Below are 27,955 nucleotides of genomic sequence, written 5' to 3'. Positions count from 1 at the left end.
TTTGGGCTTTTAATTAAGCCAATGCAAATGTGGGGAGGGGCTTTCCAGCCCTCTTCGGCAGCCCCCCTCAATGCTCTCTCGGGCGGAGTGCGTAGATACAAACTTTCTCGCCATATTTGTGCAGCATTTTGTGCCCCATTCAAGGAGGATGGATTGTTGCTGCTGCAGCGGCTGATGCCGTGGCAGCTGGGAGGCACTTTGGATGAGGTTTTGTGCAAAAATTTAATTAAAATTGCCAAAGCCATTAGGCATTAACTGCATTCTTCGGATCATGGCGGCAATTTTCAATTGATTTGATCTCTCGATGCCGCTGCTGCTGCAGTGGCAGTGGCACTTGCAGATGCAGGCTATAAGATACAGATACATTCGGACTGACAACAGCTGCTGCTGCTGCCGCTGACTGTTGCCTGAGGCCTGTCGATGATCGCATCACACGATGGAAGGGGGAGTGGGAGGGGAACCAACAATATCTCACATCCCCATCACATCACCGCATTCGGAATAGATTTTCATTGTGTGTGTGTGTGTGTGAGAGAGAGAGAGAGTCAGTGTGGGTGTGGGTGTGGGTGGCTACTGCCTTCGGGGCTTCGACCAGAACTAGTTTATCCGGCAATTTACAATAACTCACATGAAAATCGCTTTCGATCTGGCTAATAAATCGAATTTATCATCACATCACCCCTGCCCCGCGGCCAAAAGGCACTTTTCGCAAATCGGATACACGTGTATCTGTGTGTATGTGTATGCACGAGTATGGGTGCATGATAATTGGGCGCCAAGCGGCGACCCCCTTGTTGGCCCGGCTTGCAATCGGCTGATAGCCATGTCCATCATTTCACGGATCTGGGCATCGGACAGGCGCGTCACTTCTTTTGAATGTCGCCGCCTGTCGGTTGAAGGACTGACGGAATGACGGACTGACGGTGTGACGGACTGAATGACTGCATTTTGTTATATGCATAAAGAGTATGTACACTCGAAGAAAAGAGCAAAGACATTTTAAGACCTGGATTTAAAAATTGGAATTAAAAAATCTATTTGATAGATTAAATAAAAAACAGATAAATATATTTTTAATTAAATTTGTACTTTAATATGAAAATATTTTATTTAAATATTTAATCCCTACTTAAATTAAATCTTTTTCATATTTAAATAAAATATTTTCATATTTAAATAAATTGTTTTTAGTGGCAAAATTTGTATCGATATAAATTTACGCACATATAAAACTTTTAAGCAAATATAAAATAATTAAAAAAATAGAATATATAAAAATATATTGAATTTGTAGAAATTACTTTATTTTATATATGAAAATATTTTTTCTTAAATATAATCCATACTTAAATTAAATCTTTTTCATATTTAAATTAAATATTATCATTTATAAATACATTTTTTTTTATGTAATATATTGAATTTGTAGAAATTGCTTTTATTTTAAATATCAATTTTTTTTACGTAAATATAGTCCAGATGAAATAAATGCAGATAATTATATATTTCATATATAACAAATATATTTTCCACAAATTTAAATGTTTTACATGTGCATATATTTATGTAGATAATATAATTTAATTATAAATGTGGGTGTGTGTTTCCTTCCGCTCTGGCATCAGCAGGGTTTTCTCTCAGTGTACACATCGCATCTATTCTGGCTGATTTGTTTATCGTGCCAAATTCAGGCGTGTCGCCTCAGGTCATATTACCTTAGCCATTTACCATTTACCATTTACAGTGCGATTATATCGTAATACTTGTGCGCGATCCATTGTTGTTGCGGGTGACGACGACTCCGATCAGCCTTCAGCCTTCAACCGCGGACAGAAACGGAATCTGAATGTGAATCCGAATCCGAATCTGACCAATTTTGATTTTGACTTTGAATGGACTTGATTTGGATTTTATGCACTCGAAAGAGGTCTCTCTCTCTCTCTCTCTCTCTCTCTCTCTCTCGCCCTCTGTCTGCCAGTGAGTCATGATCTCTGATCTGGTCTTCTAATGCGTTTTAAATTTGCCAAAAAAAAAAAACACAGAAACTTTAATTAGTTTCCGCTAATGATTTCCTCTCATATTAATTCTCCAACATTTCTGTTTCCATTTCCATCTTTATTTCAGTTCAACTTTGTCGGTCGCATTCTGGGACCACGCGGCATGACAGCCAAACAATTGGAGCAGGAGACCGGCTGCAAGATCATGGTCCGCGGCAAGGGCTCCATGCGCGACAAGAAGAAGGTGAGTGCCACAAAATGTTACAGAATTCCCAAGTGCTTGGATGTACAGTCCTAAGAGAGAGCGGGAGGCATTCCATTCACTCATAAGCAGAGCACTTCAATCTCATCATAAATATCTCTGGCGAATAAACTTCGCGGGTATTACATTTCTGTTGACAGTCGGCTTCCGTGCCAAATGGCGAATTTTACACAATGAAAGGCAGACCAAAACATTAATTTCCCCTCTCCATCTGTATGTATTGTGGGTTTATCTATCTATTTATATATGTTTCTACATATTTACATACTTCGAAGATCTGTCTGTCTGTAGAAATATCTAGATCTTGGAGACTACAGGATAGTAAATAAATTGTAGTATTACGGTGCCGAATGCTCATACATTTCAACACAAGAAGAAAGTTACCTAGCTGACTGTCGAATGTGAAAAATTCCACGAAAGCCCACATGCCAAAATCATGGCATTAGAGCGTTAAAAAATAAAAAATATAATAGGTCCCATTAGAGTATTTTTGTCTTCCTCATGTTACTCCTCATTTTAATATTATTATTATTATTTTTTTAAAGATAAAGAAACTAATGAAAAAAACATCTGTTAATAGTACGCACATGCATCCATATATGCGTCATGCAGCAGAGCCCCTCGGTTGGTTTGCGCACAAGCTTCGGCTTGCTGTTCCACTCGATGGTACAGTCATTGCTGGACCTTTGAGTCGAGGAACACAGAAGTGCAGCCTCGCTTTCTTACTCCCGAGGACTTGTCTTTTCCCAAATAAAACGGAATTCAAATTGGAGAGCATTTAAAAGTCCGTAGACCGGACCTGAACGACCGTACCGTACCCGAAATATTGTATATGCAAATTCCTGTCAGTCAAAAATGCTCTGATGATTTAATTTCCCCTGGCAGCAAAGAGCCAAAAATGCGAGAATATGAATCGAGTGACTCGAGACGATTAAATGTATTTTTGTAATTGTTAAATGTGGCGGGGCTTATGCGACAAACAGACAGAGAGACAGAGAGACAGGCAGAGCGACATTCAGTCAAACAGAAAAGAAATCAAGAAACTGACACACAGACGGGGGGAGAGAGAGAGAGCGTGGGGGAGAGTGTTAAAAAATTGTTTAATTTCGTTGCAATATTTTGATAATTTAGTAGCAAATACTCGAACGAAAGTAACGCCCACACGATTGTCTCCTTAGTCACCGCGAAAGACCCGAACAGAATTCACATTCGTTCTCTTTGAGAAAGTGCCAACAGAAGGCGAAATAGAATTTCTGTTTACTTGCATGTGGGGTGGCATTATTTTTTCGAATTTATTTCGGTACAGAAGCAATCCTCCTCGTTCCCCCCCCGAGGTGCGTGTTAGTCATAGTCGGAGGCAAAGTCTGCTCAAAGGTGAGACATCCCCCTGCCATGCCTTGTGGTCTCCTGTCCGATCTTAATTTGACACGGGATAAGCCTCGCACTGGACCAAGGCTGTTGGACGGAGCCTCTGACACTCTCCTTCTCGCTAATTTGAGGCTTAATTGTTTATAAATTGTGGGTCAAAAGTTGACAACGACAGAGGGGGTTTTTTTTTGTCTTTTTGCATATATTTCGAGTGAGCCAGCCAAGAATCGTCTCGCTATAAGTAATAACATCATCAGCCAAAAACAAAACAACAACAACAAAAAGAACAAAATTTGTAGGAATTTTCAGTGCACCAGTGGTGCGGCACGCCCACAATTAATTGTCCGCGCCCATTAGCACACAAGCTGAAAGTACACTTGGTTTTAATCATTCGCTTGTTTGCACTTAAACGTGGAATCCGACGAGGTGGAAAAGTGTGAATGGGAGAGGGACTTGCTAGGTCTCCTTGGAATTAATTTAACTACAATTCGATGGGTGATTTCTTAAAATTTTCGAGCGATTTCTTCGCTAGCGTTTTCGGTGCGCGGTCCGCAGGTCTTTGCAGGCCTTTTCTACGGGATTTCTATGCAGTTTTTTGGAAATGCATATCTTCCCTGCCTTTCTTAGAGATGACGCTTAAGAGCGAAATGCAAGCAGCTTTTTCCTGCATCGTTTATTCGGCAAATCGCGCTTCTAAAGTCGCTAGCGGTTTCAGCACGCGTTTAAAACAGCTGCGGTGTGGCGAGAGAGCGTTTAAAACAGCGTTGTCGTAACAGTTCTCAACAGACGGCTGCAAGGATGTACTCACAGTACTTCTTCTTGACCGAATGGCATGTAGGGATTCATCTGCCCCTTTCGAAGGCCTGAAACGTTTTGTAATTTATTCCATAAATTGTTGAAAGTATTAGAAATCTTTATTCTCGTCTACATTCTATATACTTATGCATTTTCTGTTTTCTTTTGTTTCCAGGAGGATGCCAATCGTGGCAAGCCCAATTGGGAGCACTTGTCCGATGACCTGCATGTCCTGATCACCGTCGAGGACACCGAGAACCGTGCCAAGGTCAAGCTGGCCCAGGCTGTGGGCGAGGTTCAAAAGCTGCTTGTGCCGGTAAGTCGGAAGACCCTTGAAGGCCCTAGAAAAAGACAAACATCAAATGGCCCCTGCCTGTTACCCCCTCTCCCCCTTTCGCCCCTTTTAATGTTTAATTCTTTCATAGCTAAAATTGAATGTTAACCAAAATATAATTAATAATGTATATTTTTCTCTCATCTTTTCTCTTACCCGAAAAAACAAACAACAACAAATCTAATCCGCCTTAATGCAACACAAAACACACAACACACACAAAAACATTGCCGTATCTGTACTAACAGCAAGCCGAAGGCGAAGACGAGCTCAAGAAACGCCAACTAATGGAATTGGCCATAATAAATGGCACCTATAGGGACACAACAGCGAAATCTGTCGCAGGTATGTCGAAAACAAGAAGCCAATCAGTCTTCTCAATCAATCAATCAATCAATCGATCTATCCGTAACAATCTCTCCGTAACCCAAAGATATAGCCAATATATAATCCAGTTTCTATTCAGCTAATCGAATCTTTAACCAGAAATGTCTAACAATTAACGAATGGATACCAGAATTCCAAAATAAAAAGAAAAACCATAAGCGAAAGGCTCTCCCGTCCTACAACGTCCAACGCCCAACGAATCCTAACCAATGTCTAACCACCATTAACGATAGACATACGATCGTATACTTGTATTATTTGATATAGTATATTGTATATGAAAACCTGGATTCCATTGAACTGATTTGCAACTTTCTCCGAAATTTCTGTGTACGACGACGAACAGCTTTCTCATGCGTTGGCTCTCCCTCTGCTTCTGTTCTGTATCCCGCAGTGTGCGAAGAGGACTGGCGTCGTCTGGTGGCTGCTTCCGACAATCGCCTGCTGACGCCCGCCGGCCTGCCCGCCGGACTGGCCGCACAGATACGTGCCCCCTCGTCGGCGCCGCTCGGCGCCCCATTGATACTGAATCCCAGGATGTCCGTGCCCACAACGGCGGCCAGCATACTGTCGCAGGCACCGACTGGGGCCTTCGATCAGAGCGGCCATCAAATGATCTTTGCGCCGTATGCGGATTATGCGAACTATGCGGCACTCGCTGGCAATCCTCTGCTCACGGAATATGCTGATCATAGCGGTGGGTTGTTTGCCAGATAATCTTACTATCCCACACACACTCTATCACTCCCTCACTCTATCACTCTCTCACTCAATCACTATCCTTCACTCTATCAATCTATCTATATATCAATCTTTCATGATTTTATTTTATTTATTATGCGCCATAACTGTAGACCCACACAAACACACACAATAATCAACCATCACAAATGGGGAAAATATAAAAAAAGAAAAAATAATTAGGAGGAAGATCTACGAGCAATAATAAAAAAAGACCACCCCCTAACACACACACACGCGCACATTACGCATACGCCAGGTTGGCCGCGCTCTCTTTCTATCTCCCTCTCCCTGTCTCTCCAGTTAACGTGTTTGTTTGGCTTTGCTCTTAACACATCTCTTAACCCACAGAAAAGCAGGGAACTCCAGCAGTGGCTCGTATTTTTTATTAATTTGTTAATTGTCTTGTTTCGTCCACATTTACACACATGTAATCTATGTCGATCGATTTTTGCATTTATTTTTGTTGTCAAGAGGGGAAGAACTACACTCATAACCAAATTGTATGAAACAGATTTAAGAATATAGCCAGTTTTCCGAAGTACAGTTCCCCATCCATTCCTGACAGCAAACGGCGATTCTACATGATATCTACCTTAAGTATATGTACTCTACACATGCGTTCTACGTGCGTTTCTACATGCGTCTCTGATCGCAGCCCAAAAGTATGCACCAATTTTTGGTCCGAAAGTGGTGGCTCCTACCTGTATTTTGAAAGCCGTTTTGTAGAGAGGGGAGGTGGGAGAAGCCATATAGAAACACCACTTTCTTGCAAAAATAAACAAATAAAAAAGCATATGAGAATTAAACAAAAAAAGCAGCTTTACAGTGCAAAATATGTCAAAATATGTTCTTACTGAAGAACCCCCAACGTGAATGAAAAACGAGAAAGGGGTTGATGAAGGTTTTCCAAACATCTAGGACTTGAATCTTCCATCAGTGCCATATTGTTACTGTCTGAAAAAGAATGTGTAGAGGGCCTAGTGCACGCTTTTAACCACTCTATTTGGGCATGGATTTCTACTCGACAATAATTGTATTATTATTTTATATTAATAATAATAACAAAACAGAAAACCCCCCACCATAGCTAACAGAACTAAAAACGTTCGTTCATTATTTATTTTCCACCAAAAAACGAATTCAATAATTATCTTATATTTTCTATAAACAATTTTGTTGCAAACATAAATATTTCCAGTTGGTCGATATATGCATGCCGGCTCCGTCTTTTGAACTTCTATCCCCACTCTCTATTATTTTTCCCCCTGAGTAAAATATACAGAAAAATACAGAAACTCCAAACTCCAACTCCAATCCACAATCCAATTTAAACCAGAAAATTGTTAGCTTAAAGTTTTTTTTAGTTGCAGTCACAAACAATTGACATGCAAATTAATGTATTTAGACACGAAAAGAGAGTATACAAGCGGCACAACAAGAACAACAACCACAACAAATACTCAATGAAAAGAAATATGGAAGAAAGAGAGTGACAATGAATTGGGGTTTTTCTCTCCTATTCTATAGTTAGTCGATAGGTCGCGAACTTGGCGAAAATAAGTGATTTTTAGGCCCTTTAATCGTAGTCCTCCTTAATCGAAAAGGACTCTTAGTTATCCCCCAATATGTTTTTTTGATATGAGTATATTCTAGTTGAGAACAGCAGCCACAGCAGCAGCAGCCACAGGCAGAGACAGTTGTTGATTCTCATTCATTTTGGAGCCCTTGAGTATTTTTTTTCCTCTTCAAATTTTTGGTAGAGAGTGACAGGCAAAGAACTTTCAACCAAGTTGGCAGAGTTGCAAAAATCTATTAAATATTATTATAAGCATTTTCTTTGTACGATTTAAGTACATTTTGTGGTTTAAGGGTCGTGTCGTAAGTGCAATTTTTAGACTAGTATTTTGTTTTATTTTTGTATTTAATTGTTTGCATAGTTATTAGCGATGGTTTAATGATGGGGCGGGACAGTATTTATGCACAAATGTACCTTACGTTAGAAGAAGAACCGTTTCAATTTTTCCAGCCAGTGCCATTTGTCGGAACACGAATACGAAAATCAGAATTGCAGCAGAGCCTTTAAGTATGCAAAATGTATCTTAATCTATTTGGTAGTAAGAAAAGGAGCCTTGAATCAAGTTGGTGCTTAATTTAGAATCTAAGTTTTAGTCGAGGCAGGCCGTCCAGGATCACAGCAAACAGAAATAGAGACAGGAGCAGCAATTACAAATCAATCGCCAGGAATTGAATGCACAACTAGTCAGCAAATCGAGCAGAAGAACAATATATCAAATCAATATACATACGACTACTACACAAACAAACAAAACCCATATATATATTTCTAGATTTAATCAAAAGAAGGAGGGAAACCATACACAGCAAAAACATATATTATTTCTAGAATTAAACACACATAGCCTTAGGCTAAAAGCGGCTTGAAAATCACTTATTTTGTGTCCAACAATTAAAAACAAAAACAAAAACCATTATCAAAACTACACACAAACATATGAACGACTCATTCCAAAGAAGCAGAGAATTTAAATGTTACAAAAAAAGGAGATGATTTCCCCCCCACCCCCCAAAAAAAAATTGGCACAAAAAAGAAAAGAGAAAGTGTGAAATGAACTCGAAAATGAGCAAGCATATGCAATATATTATTTATTAGTTGTAAGTTTTATGCTACATATTTAGCGAATATGTTTACGTCTACAATATTTGATGCCTATATAATGCATACACACATACATATATATATATCTATCTGTATCCGTATTCTGTATCTGTATCTGTATCTACATGTATCGTATCGTATATTTTATTAGGCGCCATTAAGCAGCAGCGTCGTTTGGCGGCTAACAGAGAGCACCCCTATCAGCGCGCAACAGTCGGTGTGCCAGCCAAGCCGGCGGGTTTCATTGAGATACAGTAAAAAAAACCCGCAGAAAAACAGCAAGAAAAACAACAAAAAACTATAGAATTTTGTTTCGTTTCTGAGCGAAACTTTAACCACAAAAAATCATAAATATCCCTCCCGAAAACAAAGAAGAAAAAGAAAGAAATATAAATTAAAAAGAGAAATACATAAATCATACGAAATATATTCGTATTTGGTGGTTGTTGGGCCCAGATCGTATCTTTTGTAACCCATCAACCACACACAATTTAGATCAATTATCGTAGCAATTTGCTGTACTTGTAACCACATATCGAGATGCCACTGTAGCCAATGAAACGCCGCCGGAGCTGCCGCCGCTCTGCCCTGATCGGTCGTCACTCGTACCCAAAAAAAAAAGCAATTGTCAAGTGGCACCGCGCCTCCACAGGTTAGTTGTGTTTTCCACTCATTTTATATATTTTCTTTACCATATCAAAACTGTTACTTTCTCTACGTGTTGTCCTTGAAGCAAAGTGCAAGGGGGTTCTGTTTCCACTTGCATTTTATTTCGTACATTTTGCGAGTTCTGACAAAAGAGTACAGACACACATGATGCTGCTTAAATCGAAAAGTTGTTTATTTTTCTTAGATATGAATATTTATACACACACACACACACACGCAATCTTTTTATATTGTATTTTTTCCTTTGTTTCCACGTTGACTTGTGCCTTTGATGTTTTACAAAAAAAGAAAAGAAAAACCGAAAAAAAAAACAAATTCATAACAGAGAAAAGTTGTATGCAAAATCTGTAGATTGTAGTAGACTTTTCCCTTGTATTACTCTCGGATAAGCCATATACCATATATATACTCTTTATATATACTATATATATAGAACCCTCTTTAATGAGATATGAATTTTACATGTGTATCCTAGGCCATAAGTCCCCCCCCCTGTTTAGTCCGTAACGAAGAATATCTACGATTATTTTGTATTATGCGTTCGAATGTAAACGATGTTGCAATCGAACCGAAAAACCCGAAAAGTGTACCACAATAAAGATCAATGATTTTTGTTGCAATGCAAAACAAACAGATAAAAAAGGAAAATCTAAAACAAAAAAAAGCGAACACAACAAAAACAAAACAAAATCCATACCAAGTCTTATGATTCTTTACTTCGACTTCTTTCAGAAATTCTCCTCGGAGAACAGAGATCTCCTCTCGCTCTCTCGAAAAAACTTTCAACCAAAAATCTAACGCTTTCTGAAAACTAAACCCCCCACAGTAAAAATTAAAAAGTATTTATCTCGTAATCAGTAATCAGTCACACATAACTCATTGATCAGAATTAATAATACAAAAAGAACACTTCACTATGTTTGTTTGCAACTCTAGTAACTAAGAAGACTAAACGATAGATGCGAAACACCACACCACACCACACATATACCTCCTATACATAAAGCCCCCTCACATACACACACTCGTCCCCTGGGACGCCTAACTCTATGCTTACCACGATCCACCACCCAGAACCACCCAGTCTGATCCGCATCCCCAGCCAGTTCCAACCAGCCCCAACCAGCTACTACCAACCAACATTACCAATGCCATGGCATATGCATCTACTATATAAATCTTAATATAAAGACACACATATGTATCTCCGACATCCGATATGTGCATCTATTGTGTACGTGTACTTAACAGACTTACTCTTTAAGCTTATGGGTTTTGGTATCACAGTAATCTCTATATACATATTTGCGATTAATTGTTCTCTTAGCTTAGTTATTTAATGATATATAACTGATAAAATTGCACTTGCATTTGCTTACACAACAAATGATAATCTCTGTACAAATACAAATACAAACCGAAGAAAGAAAATAGTTTATAACACACACACAAACAGAGAGAAACATAATTATCGATAATTATCGATCAACCACAACCACAATCGAACTCAAGATTTCTTTCATTCCACATCGATTCAACGATTACTCAAAGGTTTAACCTTTAAGCAGTCGATAACCCCCTATCGAACTGGGAAACAGTCAGTTTCTGTGTATGAATTCAATTCTGATATTCAATCAATGCATCATTTCGATTGCTTGCCATATGCTGGCTTTTTTCGATTAATCGAACTGGCAATATACACTCTATCCACACACAAATGATACTAAAAGCAATGCCACACCAAAACAATTGTATAATTGAGAAACAAAACCAAAAAGAATAACAAATCTGCACCAAAGAACTCAAACCGGACTCTGCGCAACCCCCTGCTCAAGAGAGGAACAAATTATATATTAAAAACCCTTATTTTTTTATTTTTTAAATGTAAAAAACCAACAAAATGTAAATAACGCTTTCGTTTATATCATAATAATTGAAATACTTTCTGGCATTTGTAAAAATTAAAAAAAATGAGAGCTAATGCACCTGCAATTTTATATACATACATACATATACTATATATATATTTTAATATTTACTTCCCCTAATAACTTATGTGATGAAAACTATATAGCGTATTAAACAAAAACAAAAACCAAGGTCTAGCCACAAAAATAAAAAAATAAAAATATGTGATGTAATACTATTGCTAATTTTAACTAACCAAAGGCCAAGTTAACCAAAAAACAAAAGAAAACTAGCTCGAAGAAACTCAGTAATAATTTCAAAACAGATTCTTTCATGTTCTTGTAAATTCGAGTCTGAGAACGAACTTCAATAACCATCAAATGTTGCATCAAATAACGTTTCAACAAACCAAAAACACGAATATTTTTGCACTATCAACAACTTTTCTATATATACTCGTATAATTTTAATACAATCTTCTAATGATGTATGTGTTTGTCTTTACTATATCCAAGAAAATGTATACCGCATCGAATATATCCTAATTGAAGGATGCGGTTGATCATGATCGAGCAAAAAGTTACTAAACGTTTGTACGCCATTGCAAAAAATACAAAAAAAAGAACCACTCTAAATACTACATATACTCGTATTATATATCCATATGCATGTGTTTGTGTCCCCTCACTGATCATGTAATATGCCAGATACAATCCAATATTTCGGTTAATGCGCTGCAGCTGTCATTTGGTAACTTTTTGAGCCTCATAACTCGCATAACAAAGGACCTAGAGAGATTAAAAGTAACTGCTAACCATGAAATATTAATCAATACTCAATTTCCACGTCTACGAATCTTTTTCTCTCTCTTTACATGCTAACTAAACCAAAAACCACACTCCACACACATTCGAACCAAACCAACATAAACAATAAAAAAATAATACAACAAAATACCACATAACAAAAATAAAATACTTTTTAAAATACCAAATAAAATACTGAAAAAATCTATAACAACAAAAAAAAAATTAAAAAAATAATATTCTTTATTAAAAAAAAAACAATTTACAAACCACAAAATTCCTTACAAACATTTTTAAAATAAAAAAAAAATTAAAAAAAAACATTTTTTAAAATTGAAAAAAAATTGTTAAATTGTTGTCAAAAAAAAAACATTTTTATAATTTAAAAAAACAAATTAACAAAAAAAAACAAAATATTTCACAACTACACATAAACACTCCCAATAAACCATTCAATAAATCCACTTACAAACCCAAATAACAACAACAACCACTCCCACAACGACGAACCACGAACCACGAACCATGAACCATGAACCACGAACCCTGAACCACGAACCACCGACTGCCTTAGATGAGCACAGAAGCAGAGCCACGCCATCGGAAAAAAGCCAATCGGAATGCAGCAGCAGCAGCAGCAGAGCAATATGTGTGTGTGTGTGGCATATGTGTTTGGGCCAGGCTAACACTCCAGTAACTCCAGCACTAAAATCTGCATCCTGAAGCTCTGGCGCCGCCTGTTTCGCTCACTACTCGGCAATCTCTTCACTCACTTTGCAACAAAAAAATAGCAGCGGCAGCAGCATAAGCAGCAGTAGAAACAAAAACAAAAACAGTATATATTGAATCTTGTGGCCATTAAACTGTTAACAACAACAAAACCAACATGTAAGAAGAAACAATCGATAAGAGAATCGAACATAGATTTTAGTATAGTTAACCTACAAAACAAAACAAAACAAAACAAAAAGGAGAAAACAAAAAGGAGAAAACAAAATGTTAGCTTTTAGTGAAACAAGAAAAGTTCAACGAACAAAAACATACTTAAATCATATATATAAATATACAAATTTGTATATAGGGAAGTAGTAGCCCCGCTTCCCCCCTCAGAATCCTCAACAAGAAGAGCATCATGTTAACGGAATCTCATCCAAGAAACTGTTTTAATTTTTTTAAACCAATTTTTTCAAAACAAAAACTCATTTGCAAGGTAAGGCAAAGAAGAATCTTTCATAAGCTAATTGAAATTAGTTGTTGTTTTTTTTTAAAAAACCCCCCGCATCCACCACATTATTGATTGTGTATCATTGCAAGATTTGCGGCAAGGAATCTGTACGTAAGTACTCATCCCGTTGGGTGCAGGTTCCTTGCCACAGCTATCTCTAGTTCTGTAAGCCTAAGTTAAACAGAAATATTGATATATATATATTTTTGTTGTTGTTAAACTGACGCAAATTCTTGTTGATGAAGTATTTTTGATTATGATTATGTTACATTATATATATATATATCTACAAACACCATACATATCTGGGCAGCCTCGGTCCCCCTCCCCTTGGTCGTGTGCGATGGAGTGGGGGAGTGGGGGAATCAGCGGAGCAGCCGAGAAAAGCGAGCGAAACATTAATTTGCATAATACCACATTAATCACGTCTAACAGCCATATTTAGTTAATGAAAATAACCATATTACGATAATTATGGTACGAGTAATAATATCAATATAATGTACAATTAAAAGCTACACTTAAATTATTTTAAATAATCTAAAGCTAATGTATTATATGCAGAAATAAAACCACAAAACAAGAGAGAAAAAAAGCGAGAAGAGCAAACAAATACTTTTGCCCAAGAAGAAGGCACCACACAAAAAGAAATTCTTTGATTTAAAATAAACATCCAGCGGCCAAAACGAGGTCTCCAGGCATTGTTGAAGTAAACAAATCTCTTAAACTAAATGTAGAGCAGTTTTTTTTTATACATAAATACATATCTTAACGGATAGACGACAGATTAGCAGCGACGAAAATAAAGCGAATTAATTGCATTTAAATTATGGTACAAAGCATACAAAGCGGTCCAAGCGAAACTTGGGGCAGAGTTATATTTTAAATTGAAGAATTTTTATTTGTTTTTTTTTCTGGAGAGGAAATTATATCTCAATCTGTGCCTTAAATGACGTTCAAGAATTGGCATCAATCAAAATAACGAAATGAAACCACACACAAATTTTGAAATTATTCTGCAAATTGTGAGATCTTATACTCAACATCGATGAAAAATATAAATATAGTATAATAATAATAATAATGATAATACCTAATGATAGATAATAACGGCAATCGTGCAATTGTAGCAATTTCAAAATTCTCTTTGGCCTTGCTAATTGATTAACATTTTGAAAACATACAATATACCTTTAGTCGAGTAAGCGCTCTCATTAACCGAATGTTGTGTCTCTTAATACCCAAAATCAGAATAACAACCAGAATACAAATGTTCATCCAGCAGCAGCCCCAAGAGATCTGAGGTGCATGCGCTTGAGTACGAATTAATTCATCGATTAATTGTTAGATAATCCATTCACACATGATCAGAGCTTGTCTATGAATACACCAGATACATACATACTATATACGCACACATGTAACAAATCAAATGAATAGAAATCTATACATACAATACATATATTTATGTACGATTATGTTTAACTTTTTGCATAAATAAATGTTTATAAAAAATCCAAGTACCACCAAAGGGCTGTTTTTTTTGGGGCATGCATATGAAAATGCATTCCGTTTTGCATAATCGAATCAATCCATCAATCAAGCGTACACGGATTAATGAAACTGCAAAATGGCACAAAATAAATAGAATAAATTCCTGCAACCAGCTGTGAAATCCGCAAAGAAACATTTACAGGCTGCCACTGGCACACCGGATGTCTCCCAGTTGCATGTCGACATTGACAGATCTTTTGGCAGTACTCGTACATGGATTTTTTTCTTTCGTATTCGCGTGACATGCAGGATGAAATACCCAAAAAATACCCAAACCACAGGGAAGCAAGCCCTTTTAAACATTTAAAACATAACTTTGAAACATTTTGGTAAAAATGGGGCTTAACAGAAGAGCGAACGATGGTATGCTTCCGCCACTAAATGAATTTAAATCCCAATTTCTTTAAAAACCTTCTGAATCATATTAGGAGTATATAACATGCATGTTTGTAGAGCAGTACAGGTACATGAAAAGAACAGTATAGAAGGGGAATTCAACAGCCTTTTCTTATAAAGATATAGTCGACTTGTTGTTCTGAAGTTTTGGGTTCCGCGGAAAAGTGCATCTTGCAGTATATATCTCCATATCTCTCGCTATGCAGATGGTGGAAAAATATTGCACAGCCGAATGAAAGAAGCGATTTCCAGTGAAAGCAGAAAAGGAAAATGCCCTGTTCCCTCCAATTTGATTCTCCTTCATAGTCTTACTGCAAGTCAGTGGCAAAGCTGGCAGTCTCCATAGAAAAGGTCTCCTAGCCGATGAACTTTATATATCATAGGGGGAAGTGTTTTGCTTCGGGAATTTTGCATGGGAGAATGGGTTTCGATGCTGTCCCTCGTATGCGCTGGATACGTTCGAAAGGAAGCTGGTGGCCGGTGGTCCGCTTTAATTTTAAGTTCAGTTGCAGCCAGTCTTAGGTTTTCATTTCCAGCGATGGCATTGCGACGCGACTGTCGCTGCAAAAAGCTTTGAGGTTGAATGCAATTAAACCTGTCATCGATTGGAGAGGATTGGAGCCAGGGTGGAGCCGCTGACCGCTGTTCTCTGGTGGCAACGGCAAAGAGTTCTTTAATATAGTTAGCCACCAGTTCAAAGGTTACCAAAGAGCCTTGTGCGGTTTTTTTCAGTATTCTGTTTCTCGAAGACTGGAATGTGGAACATTCTCGCTTGTGGCTGCTGAAAAAGCAGAACAGGAAGCCCCCCCATATAGAAATCCGGTAACAAAAGACAAAAACTTGAGCTATTTTTGGACCATTTATTCGAGTAATTTCTGTTAAGCATTTAAGAGAAATATTTTTCGCTGAAAAATCTTAGGGAGATTGCTTTTTAGTACAGTTTTGTCTCTATTTTATTTGGTATTTTCTTATTTTCTTGTCTCAACTGAACTGCTGTTCGGAAGCACCTGAAAGCATATTTTACTTTGAGCTATCAATAAAGGCCGGAATGCCTTGGGAGACCCAGAGAGCAAGCCGCAAAGAACAATGCGCGTATTGGACAGTTTTTGGAGAAAAGAAAAACGAAAATCAGGCGTAGAAGAAGAATACATTTTATTTGAAATATATATATTTAATGTAGCTTAACAGACTAGAGGACAAACCAGTGTCGCTTTCCGACCCCGTGACCCACCCAATTATATTCAAAGGAAAATAAAAAACACACAGAGCAAGAGAGAGAGAAAATGAGAGAAATGCTTGGCATTTTTCATTTGGACAATCCAAGGTCAAAAAAAAAAAAGCCAACCTATGACCCATGGACCCCATAGCACACGGAACGCAGCGTTCGTTCATTAATTTAGCATCAATTTATGGCAGGAGTCGCACCACAAACAGAACCAGGAGCAGGCTCAGCTGTGCACCCAGCCAGTGGCGGGCCAGCCGTGAGGCTTGTCCGCAGATGTTCTCGAGAACGGCGCAGTTCCTGAAGTGCTTCTCGTCGGACAGCATTTTGGCCGTTTCGCGGGCAAACTCCGCTGAATTCTGGTAGCACTTGTATCTCGCGCTGTTGTAGATGCAGTTCTCGTAGGCATAGCGGGCACTGGAAGAGTCAGAGGGCCACACACACATCGAATGACATCGAATGCAATTTCCCCGCCAAAGCCCGCACTTACCAACAGAATTCCATGAATTTGTCGCTCGCGTTGCGCGTCGCATCGTGCACCTCATCACTGAGGATGCCCTCGAACTTGGATGTGCAGCTGACCCAGTCCAGTTGGATGTGGGAGAAGCAGTCCTTGTGCCTCAGGTAATCTGCAAAGCCGACCAACGTACAGTAGAGTGGGGCTGGTGGGGCAGTGGGCAGTGGGGGGGTCCACCATCAAATGAATAAATAAAGTCCTGTCAAGTCGAGGGGTCCTTCGTGTGAACTTAGCAGGGATAATCGCGATGTGTGTTGATTGTGTCTCAGTGTTGGCCATGCCCTGTGGTTGTATCTCAGTGTTAGGTGTATCTCAGATTGCCTTGGGCTTGTGTGTAGTGTGGTTGGTGTTTCTCTGGCTCTGTTTGTGCTTCACAAATTGATTTAATTCCTGGAGGATGTAACCGCACGACGCTTACCTCGCTGAAAATCCGTATCGCCGCAGAATTTATAGAAAAATCGACGGGCCCCCTCCACGTTGATCTTAAAGGTTTCCAGCTTTCGGTCGTTGAGGCAGCGCTTCGAGTAGGCATCAAAGCATCGCATTCCCCGGTTGAAAATGCTGCAAAACATAGTCCCATTTAGATGCGAATATTTGAATAGGCTCGGGGTGTTTGAGTGCCCAAAATACTGTTGCCATGTGCTCCGCCGTGCAAATATATGTAAGTCCCAAAGTGATTGCCTCGAAGAAGCCAATAGCCCCTGTCCCTGGGTACTTTATTGATACCTGACTGAATTGTGTTATGGTTCAGCAATTCCAAATACTTTTGCAGACTGTATCAAATCCCATTTAACCAAATTTGCAAAGTAAATCCAAGGAGTTTAATGGAAAAAAGGGAGAAGAATTCTAAGAATTTTATTCTCATGGGGATTTAAGAATTGCTTCAACAAGAAAAGACCGCACTTCTTTCCTTTAAGCATGCACAGTCCCTAAGTTTCTTAGGGAAGTAGTATTTCATGTTAAACATACAAACTTTTGGCGAAGTTAAAAATTCATTCCTCAAAGTCGGTGTGGCGCAAAGTTTTTCTTAAGAAATTTAAAAGAACAGCTTCTGTCCTCACATATCTACGAGCATACAGATAAGTCCACTCAAATTGCAGAACATCATCTATAATTTACACAGGACCTTCTTGGGAGCTGGTGTCCAATGTCCAATTTGCAATTTGCAATGCCCAATATCCGATGTCCGCATCTGTTCGCTTACTTGCACTTTGTCGTGATGTCGCTCTTGCTGATGATGATTTTGGTGTTCTGCAGGAACTCCATTAGATGCGGCGGCAAATCCTTGAAGCAATCATCGACCATTCGCTGCGTGCTGCCGCAGTCCTGCCTCAGGGTGGTCGCATTTTGGCCAAGTCCGGGAACCGCAGTCCCCATGAGGATGATGGAAAGCCCCAGCACTATGGACAAACAAGAGTTGTTTACGCACATTCCTGGGGACACTTGTTGCCTGGTTTCGGTAAGGAAATAAAGAAGGGTTGATGGGGGTCTCTGGGCTCCCGGGCAAGTCAACCGAACGAATTCTAACAGCGAACTGTGCCGACCCGTCGCGAGCAGCATCTTTAAAAGGACTTCTCGAACCTGATTAAACCTGATGTTAACTGAATGTTATGCGCAGCGCATGCGCCTCGACAGATCCACAGCCAGCACGTGTTTCCTCTTTTGTTTACATTACAAAGGCAGGCGACATCGTCGTCAATGCCAGACAGACCGGCAGCCGGACACGGAACGGCTGTTAGGCATGGAATTTGCATAAATTAGTATTCCCTCTTTCGCAGTCTGTCTGTGACTCTGCGACACGCGGGAGCTACGGGTATATGTACTTGTCACCCAATTTGCCATCGTTTCAAGTTAAATTCAATAGATTGATTGTCCTTGTCTCCGGCTATCCTTATTGCTTAGCATACAGCCTAGAGTACAGCCTTCCTGGTTGGGCCAGGCTTACCAAACCGCACTGGTGTCGTGTTAATTAACTCACCTTTATTGCCAGTCCTCGTGTGACTTTTGTGACCCTGGTGCCCAGTGTGTAATCAAATGACTCGCGTTGTTTCTGTGCTGGCAATATGAAGCCATCTAACCAGAACAGAACAGAAGGGAACCGAATTGTCCAGAGGGCAAACTCCTGACTGATGGGATTGAGCATTTCTTGATTATTTTCTTTGTGGTTTTGATAAGCCAACATCTGGAAATGTATCAGTAAATAGATGGAAGTGAAAAGCAAATTCCCGTTCATTCAGCTGTGGAAACTATACCACTCTTCTCTTTTATTTTCCCCCAATTATGCAACAGGCATCAGTTACCTCCGAATTCCCGTTGTCTTGTGAAAATGGTTCTCTTGGCTTAACGTACGATTTGAATTTGAATATAACTGAAACCGCAGCTAAGCCGATAAATATATCGATAGTGGTACTGGTCAAGCGGATGGCGATAGTCCAACCATCGATAGAATTTCCACGCGTGAGAGGTTGTTGGTGACGCAGCAGGCAGCTTGTGTCATTCACAATCGAAAACAGCTGACGCTGACAGTTGAATTGAATAACAAACAAATATTTCACAGATAGAGACAGAACGGAAATAAATGGCGCTGCGATGTATAAACAATCTGGAAATATTCTTGAGGCGGTGCACTGCACCCACGTTACACCGCTGCTGTGTGGCCAGCAGCAGAACAGCTCACACGGCCAGCAGCAGCAAAGGCAGCGGCGGCGACAATAGCAAAGACAAAGAGAATAATGGCCAGAATAAGTCCGGGTACAGGAGGTTTGGCTGGCGCAGTGTTTTTCAGTTCTGTGTGCCCTTCTCCCTGGGTGCTCTGGCCAGTGCCGTACTGATAGAACGACATAGGGACGAACTCACACCAACGATCTCAGCGCGTTCGCTGAAAGGACGGCGAAATGAATTCAACTTCATCGCTGACGTGGTGGCCGGCTGTGGAGACTCCGTGGTGTACATTGAGATTAAGGACACTCGCCACTTCGACTACTTCAGTGGTCAGCCCATAACAGCGTCCAACGGATCGGGGTTCGTAATCGAGCAGAACGGTCTCATTCTGACCAATGCCCATGTGGTCATCAACAAGCCGCACACGATGGTGCAGGTGCGGCTGTCGGACGGACGCACCTTTCCCGCCACAATCGAGGACGTGGACCAGACCTCCGACCTGGCCACGCTGCGCATTCAAGTCAGCGGCCTGCCCGTGATGAAGCTCGGCAAAAGCAGCACCCTGCGGTCCGGCGAGTGGGTCGTGGCCCTGGGCAGCCCCCTGGCGCTGAGCAACACGGTTACTGCCGGCGTCATTAGTGCCACGCAGCGCGCCTCCCAGGAGCTGGGGCTGCGCAACCGCGATATCAACTACCTGCAGACGGACGCGGCCATTACCTTTGGCAACTCTGGGGGGCCGCTGGTGAATCTGGATGGCGAGGCCATTGGCGTCAACTCAATGAAGGTCACCGCTGGCATCAGCTTTGCCATACCCATCGACTATGTAAAGGTGTTCCTCGAGCGGGCCGCGGAGCGTCGCAAGAAGGGATCTGCCCACAAAACGGGATATCCGGTCAAGCGATACATGGGCATCACCATGCTGACCCTCACGCCTGACATACTGTTCGAGCTGAAGTCCCGCAGTCAGAACATGCCCAACAATCTGATGCACGGCGTGCTGGTCTGGAAGGTCATTGTGGGCTCACCGGCACACAGGTGAGCAGGGTGGACAATCCATCCATTGGCCCACGAATATCACTAATCTCTGTCTATTTCGTAGTGGCGGTCTGCAACCAGGCGACATTGTCACCCACATTAACAAGAAGGAGATCAAGAACTCCTCGGACGTGTATGATGCCCTGGCCGAAGGCAGAAAAGACCTGGAAATCGTCATCTTGAGAGGTGTTAAGCAAATGCATGTGAAAATCACACCAGAGGATCCCTAGGAGACGATCCTCGTGTGCTTCCTCGACTCCACTCACCCGACTACTATTATCATTAGTTTTAATTTAAATTTGACATGATTGTGCTTAAGTGATTTGCCATTATACAAACCGCGCTACCAAACGAACCAAAGCCTGGGAAAAGGTTTTTGTCCACGAGTACCAGCAGGCCCATATAGAGCTCGCTTGCCTATATTTGATTTTCGGCTAACGAGTAAGGAAATTTGCATAGATCGAGCTCGTTATCATTGGCCATTTCGAATGGCGACACGACCATAAGTTAATCTACGCATCGTATGGCATAAATGTACATATCTCTTGTCCCGTGAACATCATCGATTTCTCTTTCATGGAGAGCCCGCGCTGATCGCTGATCGTCGATCGTCGATCGCTGTGCGTGTCTCTGTTCCGTCTGTTGCGACTGTCTGTCTGGCAGCAGTCCCATCCAACAACGACAAAAATGTATTTACGCTAATTGAAATATCTCGCGTTGCATCAATCGATGCCATATTTTTTATAGGCCAAACCTCGGACGGACAGCAATGCAACGGAACGGCACACGGAACTGCAGCGGCAACAGCCACGAAAACGTCGAAAACCGAAATGCAAATTTCAATAAATTTATGCAACTGTATTCCCAGCGCTTCAGCGCCTGACCTGGCCTCTGAGTCTTTTGACCACCCTTCAAGTGGATATTATGACTAGCTGAAGATGTTTGCATTCCAGCAAAGATCAGCAACCCTTTCTTTTGTTGCAGGAAAGAGCTACCAAGATTGGAGTGGAAAAAAAGATTTATTTGTATAGATAATCCAACAAGACTTTACAAAGCTTAGATAAGTTTCTGTTTATATGGAGACACGGTATTTGAAAGGGTATGTTATGCTTCGGTTAGCCGTGGTAACCTTTCCTTCTTGACTTTTTTGGCTTGTACTTTGTGGGTGACATGGCAGACGATGGCGAGATGCCGACACTGATGTAGTTGCTGTTGTCTGTAGCTGCTGCTGCTGCTGCTGCTGTTGCTGCTGTCGTTGCGTGAAAAGTGAAATTCTTCTGATTATTAATTTTATTTTCGCTTTTGGCGATGCTACGCTTTTTCAGCTTTTGCATATAAATTCATACGATATTGAATTCGCCGGCCATTCCCCGTTCCCCATTTCCAATACCATTGTTGGAGTGGTTTATGCGACAGCGGCCTTTATGACATTGTTGGCACTAAGTTACCTTTATTGCTTATAAGCCGCACGCATAAATGCGGCTTAAAGTTCATAAATTTGCCAATATTCGGCCGGGGTTAAGCAAACGGACCTTTTTATATACTCGCACTCGCACTCGTACCCGTACTCGTATTCGGACTCGTCTGTAAACACTTTTTACTTTATTTGCTGGCGCCCCACGCTTTTTGCACTTTCTTTCTGGCCATTTACAGGCGGCATCCATTTCGATGCGCCTCCATCCGCCTCGTTTCTTGTTGCTTGTGGCTTGTTGCTGGTCCGCTGTGCCGTCCGTGGTCGGGTGTCCCCTGTCTGATGTCTGCTCACCTCTACGACAACTAATTGAAATATTTAAAATGCATAAAAGTATCGCATTTAAACTTTGCAATTAGTTTGTGGTGATTCGCTGCCGCTGCCGCTGCCGCTGCTGCTGTCTTTGCGGGGGGGATTTTGTTGTTGTTGGTGTCGTTGTGGCGCGCTTAAATTACAAACCTGTGAGAAATTTTGTTGCTTTTTTGTCGGTTTCTATGTGCCACAGTTGCTGCACACCATACCCTAGCCGAGAGGGGCGTAACGATTATGGATTGATTTTTCGATAGATATTCGGATAGATGAAAAGCTATACATTTTACACATTTTTTGGTTCATCCGTAAACATTTTTCTTACAAACGACATTTCTAATTGATGCTCTATAGTCCAGTAGCTCAAATAGATCATACTTGACTGGATTATATTGAAACATAATAATAGGAAAAATCGTAGTTTTTCTTATAGATTTCTTGGCACAGTTTTTTTTTTAAATTACAAAATGTGAATTTCTTTTAATGTTTCGATTTAGAGGTAATAAATGAAGTATATAACATCTGATTTCAATGAACTTTGATGATAAACTCAGAAAAGCTGATAAATGCAGCTAGTTCCAGCTTACCGTCTGGGTAATCTTGAGCTTTCAAATCCAGAACTTTTAATTTTAACTTTAAAAACTCAGGAAAAGTTGATAAAAAGTATTTCTAGTTTTTTTATATTTTATTTGTATAAATACATTAATTGGGCGTCGTTTAAAAATATATGTGTATGCATAAACGGCAGAAGGTTGACCAAAATTATTTTAAATAAACCTTGACCAGAAACAAAAAAATTCATTCAAAGTTTGTAAAAATCGCAGAGCAAAAAGTGGCATTAAAAATGTAAAAATGCTTACATATATCTTTATAATATTATTATTTTATTTGGTTTTTTATTTTTATTACATTTTATTATTATTTTAAAAGCGATAGTGTCTATGACATGGACTTACCGCACTTCCTAAGGCATCATGAATATGAACCCAAGGAAGCCAAAATATGGAAGAATGAGTGACTTTTGTATGCATAATTGAACCGTTAAACTCTAAATTCTCCATAGGACACACAAACAATTGTTAGGGCTTATTTTTTTCAATATTTAAGTAGTTTAAATTAAGATCACAGAGCTACCTTTGCGGTGAGCAGCGCGATTCCGTCTACCGCCTGTCGCCTGCCGCCTGCCGCCTGCCGCCTGCCTCGATGCAGTTTTGTGGCTAAGACCGATCATGTTCACACGCTCCGCTCCGGCCATAAAGCCAGAGCCGGCTCTGGGCCCAAACGGTGAGTATACGGCTTTGGCTCGACTTACACTTTCATACTCGTAAAAGGCATCAATTAACGATGAGCTGTGCGGAGGATTTGGGTTTCGCACATCTCCATCAATTGTCCATCAATGATGAGGGTCACCCGGAAAGCGTCGACGGCGCTGATTTGATTGAGTTATTAAACGTGCTGTTAATTGCAGCACACCGCACTGGGCACTTGGGTTCAAAAGGCCTTTGATTTGTCGCGTTAACCCAGAAATGTCAGACATTGGTTTTTGCACGTGTAATTATGGCTGTGGCTGGTGCTGGTGCCTGTCTGATGGTGACCCCATCACGTCGGCTGTGTACCCTGCCGGCACCTACAACAACTTTCTCGTCCGCTGTTCCCATGAACTGCTCACATTTAAACATATCGGCAGGCAGGCAGGCAGGCAGGCAGGCAGGAAAACTACATAGAGCAACAGCAAAGAGTTGCAACAACAACAACAGCATGCTAAACATTTAGGTTCATGACACACAACTGTAAAATGTTTCAGCTTCAAAACTTTTACCGCCGATAATAAATGGCTGCGACTTTGCGCCCCCAAAAGTTCAAGACATCATTCGGTTCGGGATTCGAAGTTCGGGGTTCGCGGTTTGGGGAATTCCCGCATGTGAAAAGTTCTCCAGCAGGGACAGCACGGACCATGGCCATGGACAGGAAGTCAGCCAGTCAGCCAGTCGGATGGATGGGATGGGATGGGATAGCTTATGGCTTATGGCTTAGATGAAAACGAAGCCAAGAGCATGCGCTTGCTGGCCGATGGCCAATGCCACGGGCCATAAATCATTTTAATATGCCAAAAGTTACATAATAATTCTGCCAGCATCGTCATCATCATCATCATCATCATCATCATCATGATAATTGACAACTGGGCAGAGAGGCTTCAGGTACACAGCATTAATCAAGAAATCGAGGAAACTCTTGCAGGGGAAGTCGCTGTCGAAGTCGAGTTGGTGGCACAGAAAATACAGAAATGAAGTCATCGTTGCTCAAAAACTATCCAAATTGAAATGTGTTTTAATGCGCCGTTTTATGTGGCGCACCAAATTGTTTCTACTGGTTAATGGACACGATCTGGGACTGGTGCTGGGACCCCGCCTCGATTGCACTAAATCAACAGATTCATAAAAAAAACAACGAAAAAAAAACACTAAAAATTATGATGATTACGCGGAAATGTGTGGCAACTGCCTGGGCCACTGGGCAAAAATGCTTTATGAAATTGCACAAGTGTTGGAAATTGCTGAATTATTGCGCTCTGGCCCGGCCTGGCCTGGCCTGGGTCCCGGGTCGCCGCAGGGCGCTGTGCAGTTTTCATTTAACATTTTCGTTTGGAAAATGTCTGGCTCTGGGGCTGGGACCGGGACCGGGACTGGGACTGGGACTCGGACTGGGGCCAGAGCCAGTGACAGAGCTTAGTGGGTCAGTTTACACATCTGGCTTTTGGCTTCGTTTTTGTAGTGTTGGTCAAATATTTGCGGGCAGCAGCGTAAAAAGTCATCATCATTAATAATCATGATGGAAATTTCACCTGCCTGGAAAAGCGCTTTTGCCCAGTGCTGCTGCTGTATTGCTGTACTGATGTTGATGTTTTCTTTATTTAGGCAAATCCATCAATTACTTACGTTCGTTGTTCAAGTCATTTGTTTCCCGCTGCTCCGGCTCCCAGCTCCCAGCTCCAAGCTGGGGCATGGAAAACGCTCTCGAGCGTTACGAAAACTGGCCTCTAATCTAGCTCAGCGATCAGCAGAGCCGATGATCATCTGGCAACTTTTCAATCTGTCCCCCAATTGATTGATTCGTCAGCGCTTGGCCAGTGACAATCCCCACAAAGCACAGGATTTATCTCCAACTTTAAATGTCTAAATGTCTTCTGACCATTTTCAGACAAATTATGCATAAAATTGAGACTCAATGAAATGATGTCATCCGTCTGAACAGTCAGTCGGTCAGTCGAGTGGATGGCCTAAGCGATAGCCAAACGTTTCTAAAGTTTCGTAGACGTAGAAATCGGGCCACCTGAATCATTTAATTGTGGCGATTTTTCACAAAATTGAAACATCTTCCGGCATGAGAGAGCAGAGCCAAGACAAACGATGTGTGCCCCGAAATTAGTTTTTCGCATGCTGCCTGCCTAGCCTCGAGGCGTGAAAAGATTTTCGCATGCAAGGTGCGGCACCGTCGACAACATCAACAGCAGCAGTAGCAGTGGCAGCAGCAGCAACACCAACAACAACAGCATTTGTGCCACTGGCAGCGCAGCAAGTGTTGCTCTAATTTATAAAATGTTTTTGCTACCAACTCGCAGCGGCTGTGAAAAGAGGAGAAAACAAGTGAGAGTGATCGAATGGGGCATACCCAGGGGTGAGCCATGGGGCCCGGGAGAAAGAAGGGATTGCTGATGGCTCTTGGCAGTTCTCGAGGATGAGGATATTCAGGCAAAGAGCGTTTGTTCTTAGCTATTGTAAAGGAGGTTATAACCTTTTAAAAGATAGTTAGAGTAAGCCATAGGAGCAACAGAGAGTGGGTGATGGGAGGATCTTTCTTTGTCGAGGCCTTCTTTTCTTCCTCTAATCGAGACGAGGCGAGAACTCTTTTGAGGCAGAATGAAAGCACTCCTGTGGGTCTTCCTCCTACAAGTCCGGCTTGCAATGGGGTTATACCAAGACTCCAAGACATCCATTACGGAGCACTTTGGCTTAAAGCAGGGTATTTCCCCACAAATTAATTGCCTTGCGGTTCTCACACACACACACACACGAATGGTGGGGCCGCCAAGGCCTGGCAGAAATTTCACTTCTATAGAAATTCCGCAGCTCAACGATCGCCAGAGCCTGGGGCTTTTCTTTCACACTTTTTCTCGGATCTGATGTGGCTGCCGCTGCCACTACCGCTGATGTTGCTGTCACTTGCCTTAGTTGCCCATGTGGCCTGATGTTGCTGCCTGTTTTGGCTGGTTGCTGCCACTGTGCTGGCTCTTCCTCTACTGCTTTTGTTTATTACGCATGACATGCAGCACTCGCCCACCCATCATAAGTGCCGTCACATGTTTTAATGGAATGCCAGGCAGGGGCAGGGGCAGGCGGCGACGGAGCTCTAAAAGTTTTATATTTCTACTTCATTAATTGAAATTACAAAACAACACGATAATATATGTACATATCTGCCTGTAACCGCCAGAGTCTTTGTTTTGTGCAATAATTTATTTTTACTATTGCCGCAAAAGATGTTACGGCGCGGCACTGGCGATGCGGCAAGTGGAGCGAAAGACTTTCTCTCTCTGCGTTTCCGAACACGGAAGGTAAGTTTATGACCTCCGCAGGCCGTTGTCTCGGCTGGTAGTTCCCAATTTTATGTTCTATTGGCACCATAAACCACACAAATGGCCGGACAGCCGTCAACAGGGCCATATTGCATGGCTTGCTGACCACGACGATGGTCCCATCCATCCACCAATCGATCCATTGAACCATTCGTCCACCGAGGGATAGAGCCATCGAGGTATCGGGGTATCGGGGTATCGAGTTCGTTGCCAGAGTCTTTTGTTTGGGTGTGAAATGGCTGGTTTGTTGGTTTTGGCCCAGCGAACCACTTTCGTTAGATGCCTGGCTGTATCCATCAATCAATTGCCAATTGTTAATGCAAATTGAATGCTGTTTTCATAAACAACATCCAAATACATGCGAAATGTCATTAATACCATCTCGGGTAAGCGCCAAAAGCCTCAGCCGCAAAAAAGAGACTCTCAATGTACGAGTACGAGTACGAGTATTGGCTGTGCGCCAATCAAGTCGAACATTTGTCTCATCGCTTAAACATTTCAATTTCACTCGCAGTTCGAAGCTGGAGCTGGTGCTGGTGCTGTAGCTGGAGCTGGTATCTCTCGAATGGCACCAACCAAAGAGCGGAGTTTCTTTTATTTATGGCTACTAAATTACGTATCCGTGCTGCAGTCCCGGTCCCGGTCCCCAGCCTTTGATTAATGATCTCGCCTGGCATACTGCCGCCGAAAGGGGTGGCGCAAGGGGAGAACTAGACCCACTAACGACACAAATGTACCGCTATCGCACAGCACAGTAGTCATGGAAGTGGTTGTCCGGCCGCACGCTAATCAGGTTAATTGTCTTTCAATTTCGTTTGACTAACTGCAGGGGAAGTCGTCTAATATGCGGCCAATTTATGGCTGCACCTCTGCTCCGCGCACACTAGGGAGGAGTCGACTCCAAAAGGGTAACAAGGCAATCTTGGGCTTGGGGAAAGAAAGGAAAGAAAGTTCAGGTCCAGCCAGCTACCCATGAATTATG

General features: G+C 41.3%; 3 protein-coding genes across 9 annotated transcripts in view; 2 read left to right on the top strand and 1 right to left on the bottom strand.

Moving 5' to 3' along the window:
• The window catches only part of how (protein held out wings), a 46,893-nt gene extending 33,977 nt beyond the window's left edge, over positions 1–12,916 (top strand). The window contains exons 4-9 of one of the 6 annotated variants that reach the window (XM_001358934.5): positions 2,125–2,241; positions 4,598–4,738; positions 5,005–5,101; positions 5,538–5,840; positions 8,716–9,216; positions 12,522–12,916. In XM_001358934.5, the coding sequence (XP_001358971.4) occupies positions 2,125–2,241; positions 4,598–4,738; positions 5,005–5,101; positions 5,538–5,840; positions 8,716–8,822 (765 nt within the window). In that variant the 3' untranslated portion in view covers positions 8,823–9,216; positions 12,522–12,916. Of the gene's footprint in view, positions 1–2,124; positions 2,242–4,597; positions 4,739–5,004; positions 5,102–5,489; positions 5,841–7,085; positions 9,553–12,521 lie in introns of those variants that run through there. The other 5 variants (XM_015182011.2, XM_015182014.2, XM_033376796.1 and 2 more) reach the window with 5 other exon arrangements.
• Positions 12,917–16,257: 3,341 nt separating this feature from the next.
• LOC6897399 (uncharacterized) lies at positions 16,258–18,397 on the bottom strand. Of its 2 annotated transcripts, XM_002137515.3 has the most exons (4): positions 18,066–18,397; positions 17,280–17,422; positions 16,835–16,973; positions 16,258–16,761 (listed from the first exon to the last, which is right to left on the bottom strand). In XM_002137515.3, exons 1-4 carry the CDS (start codon positions 18,290–18,292, stop codon positions 16,530–16,532), a joined length of 741 nt encoding a protein of 246 aa, XP_002137551.3. In that variant the 5' UTR covers positions 18,293–18,397; the 3' UTR covers positions 16,258–16,529. The 2 variants fall into 2 exon arrangements, with proteins under 2 accessions (XP_002137551.3, XP_015037495.2); XM_015182009.2 differs by lacking the exon at positions 16,258–16,761 and having other exon boundaries at positions 16,883–17,221.
• Positions 18,398–19,353: 956 nt separating this feature from the next.
• Positions 19,354–20,912, top strand: HtrA2 (HTRA2-related serine protease). The gene is made up of 2 exons (XM_001358933.4): positions 19,354–20,557; positions 20,622–20,912. Exons 1-2 carry the CDS (start codon positions 19,440–19,442, stop codon positions 20,785–20,787), a joined length of 1,284 nt encoding a protein of 427 aa, XP_001358970.2. The 5' UTR covers positions 19,354–19,439; the 3' UTR covers positions 20,788–20,912.
• The last annotated feature ends 7,043 nt before the right edge of the window (positions 20,913–27,955 follow it).

Source organism: Drosophila pseudoobscura, chromosome 2, assembly GCF_009870125.1.
Source record: "Drosophila pseudoobscura strain MV-25-SWS-2005 chromosome 2, UCI_Dpse_MV25, whole genome shotgun sequence".
Classification (NCBI taxonomy): domain Eukaryota; kingdom Metazoa; phylum Arthropoda; class Insecta; order Diptera; family Drosophilidae; genus Drosophila; species Drosophila pseudoobscura.
Note: the sequence above shows the minus strand (reverse complement) of the source record. Positions and strands in the feature narration are given on the sequence as shown.

Excerpts from the sequence above, each read along its gene's own strand:
- LOC6897399 (XM_002137515.3), bottom strand. The coding sequence starts at position 18,292 with ATGTGCGTAAACAACTCTTGTTTGTCCATAGTGCTGGGGCTTTCCATC. Across the intron at positions 17,423-18,065 it reads GACATCACGACAAAGTGCAA|CATTTTCAACCGGGGAATGC; the intron begins GTAAGCGAACAG and ends TATGTTTTGCAG. Across the intron at positions 16,974-17,279 it reads CGATACGGATTTTCAGCGAG|ATTACCTGAGGCACAAGGAC; the intron begins GTAAGCGTCGTG and ends TCGGCTTTGCAG.
- HtrA2 (XM_001358933.4), top strand. The coding sequence starts at position 19,440 with ATGGCGCTGCGATGTATAAACAATCTGGAAATATTCTTGAGGCGGTGC. Across the intron at positions 20,558-20,621 it reads GTGGGCTCACCGGCACACAG|TGGCGGTCTGCAACCAGGCG; the intron begins GTGAGCAGGGTG and ends TCTATTTCGTAG.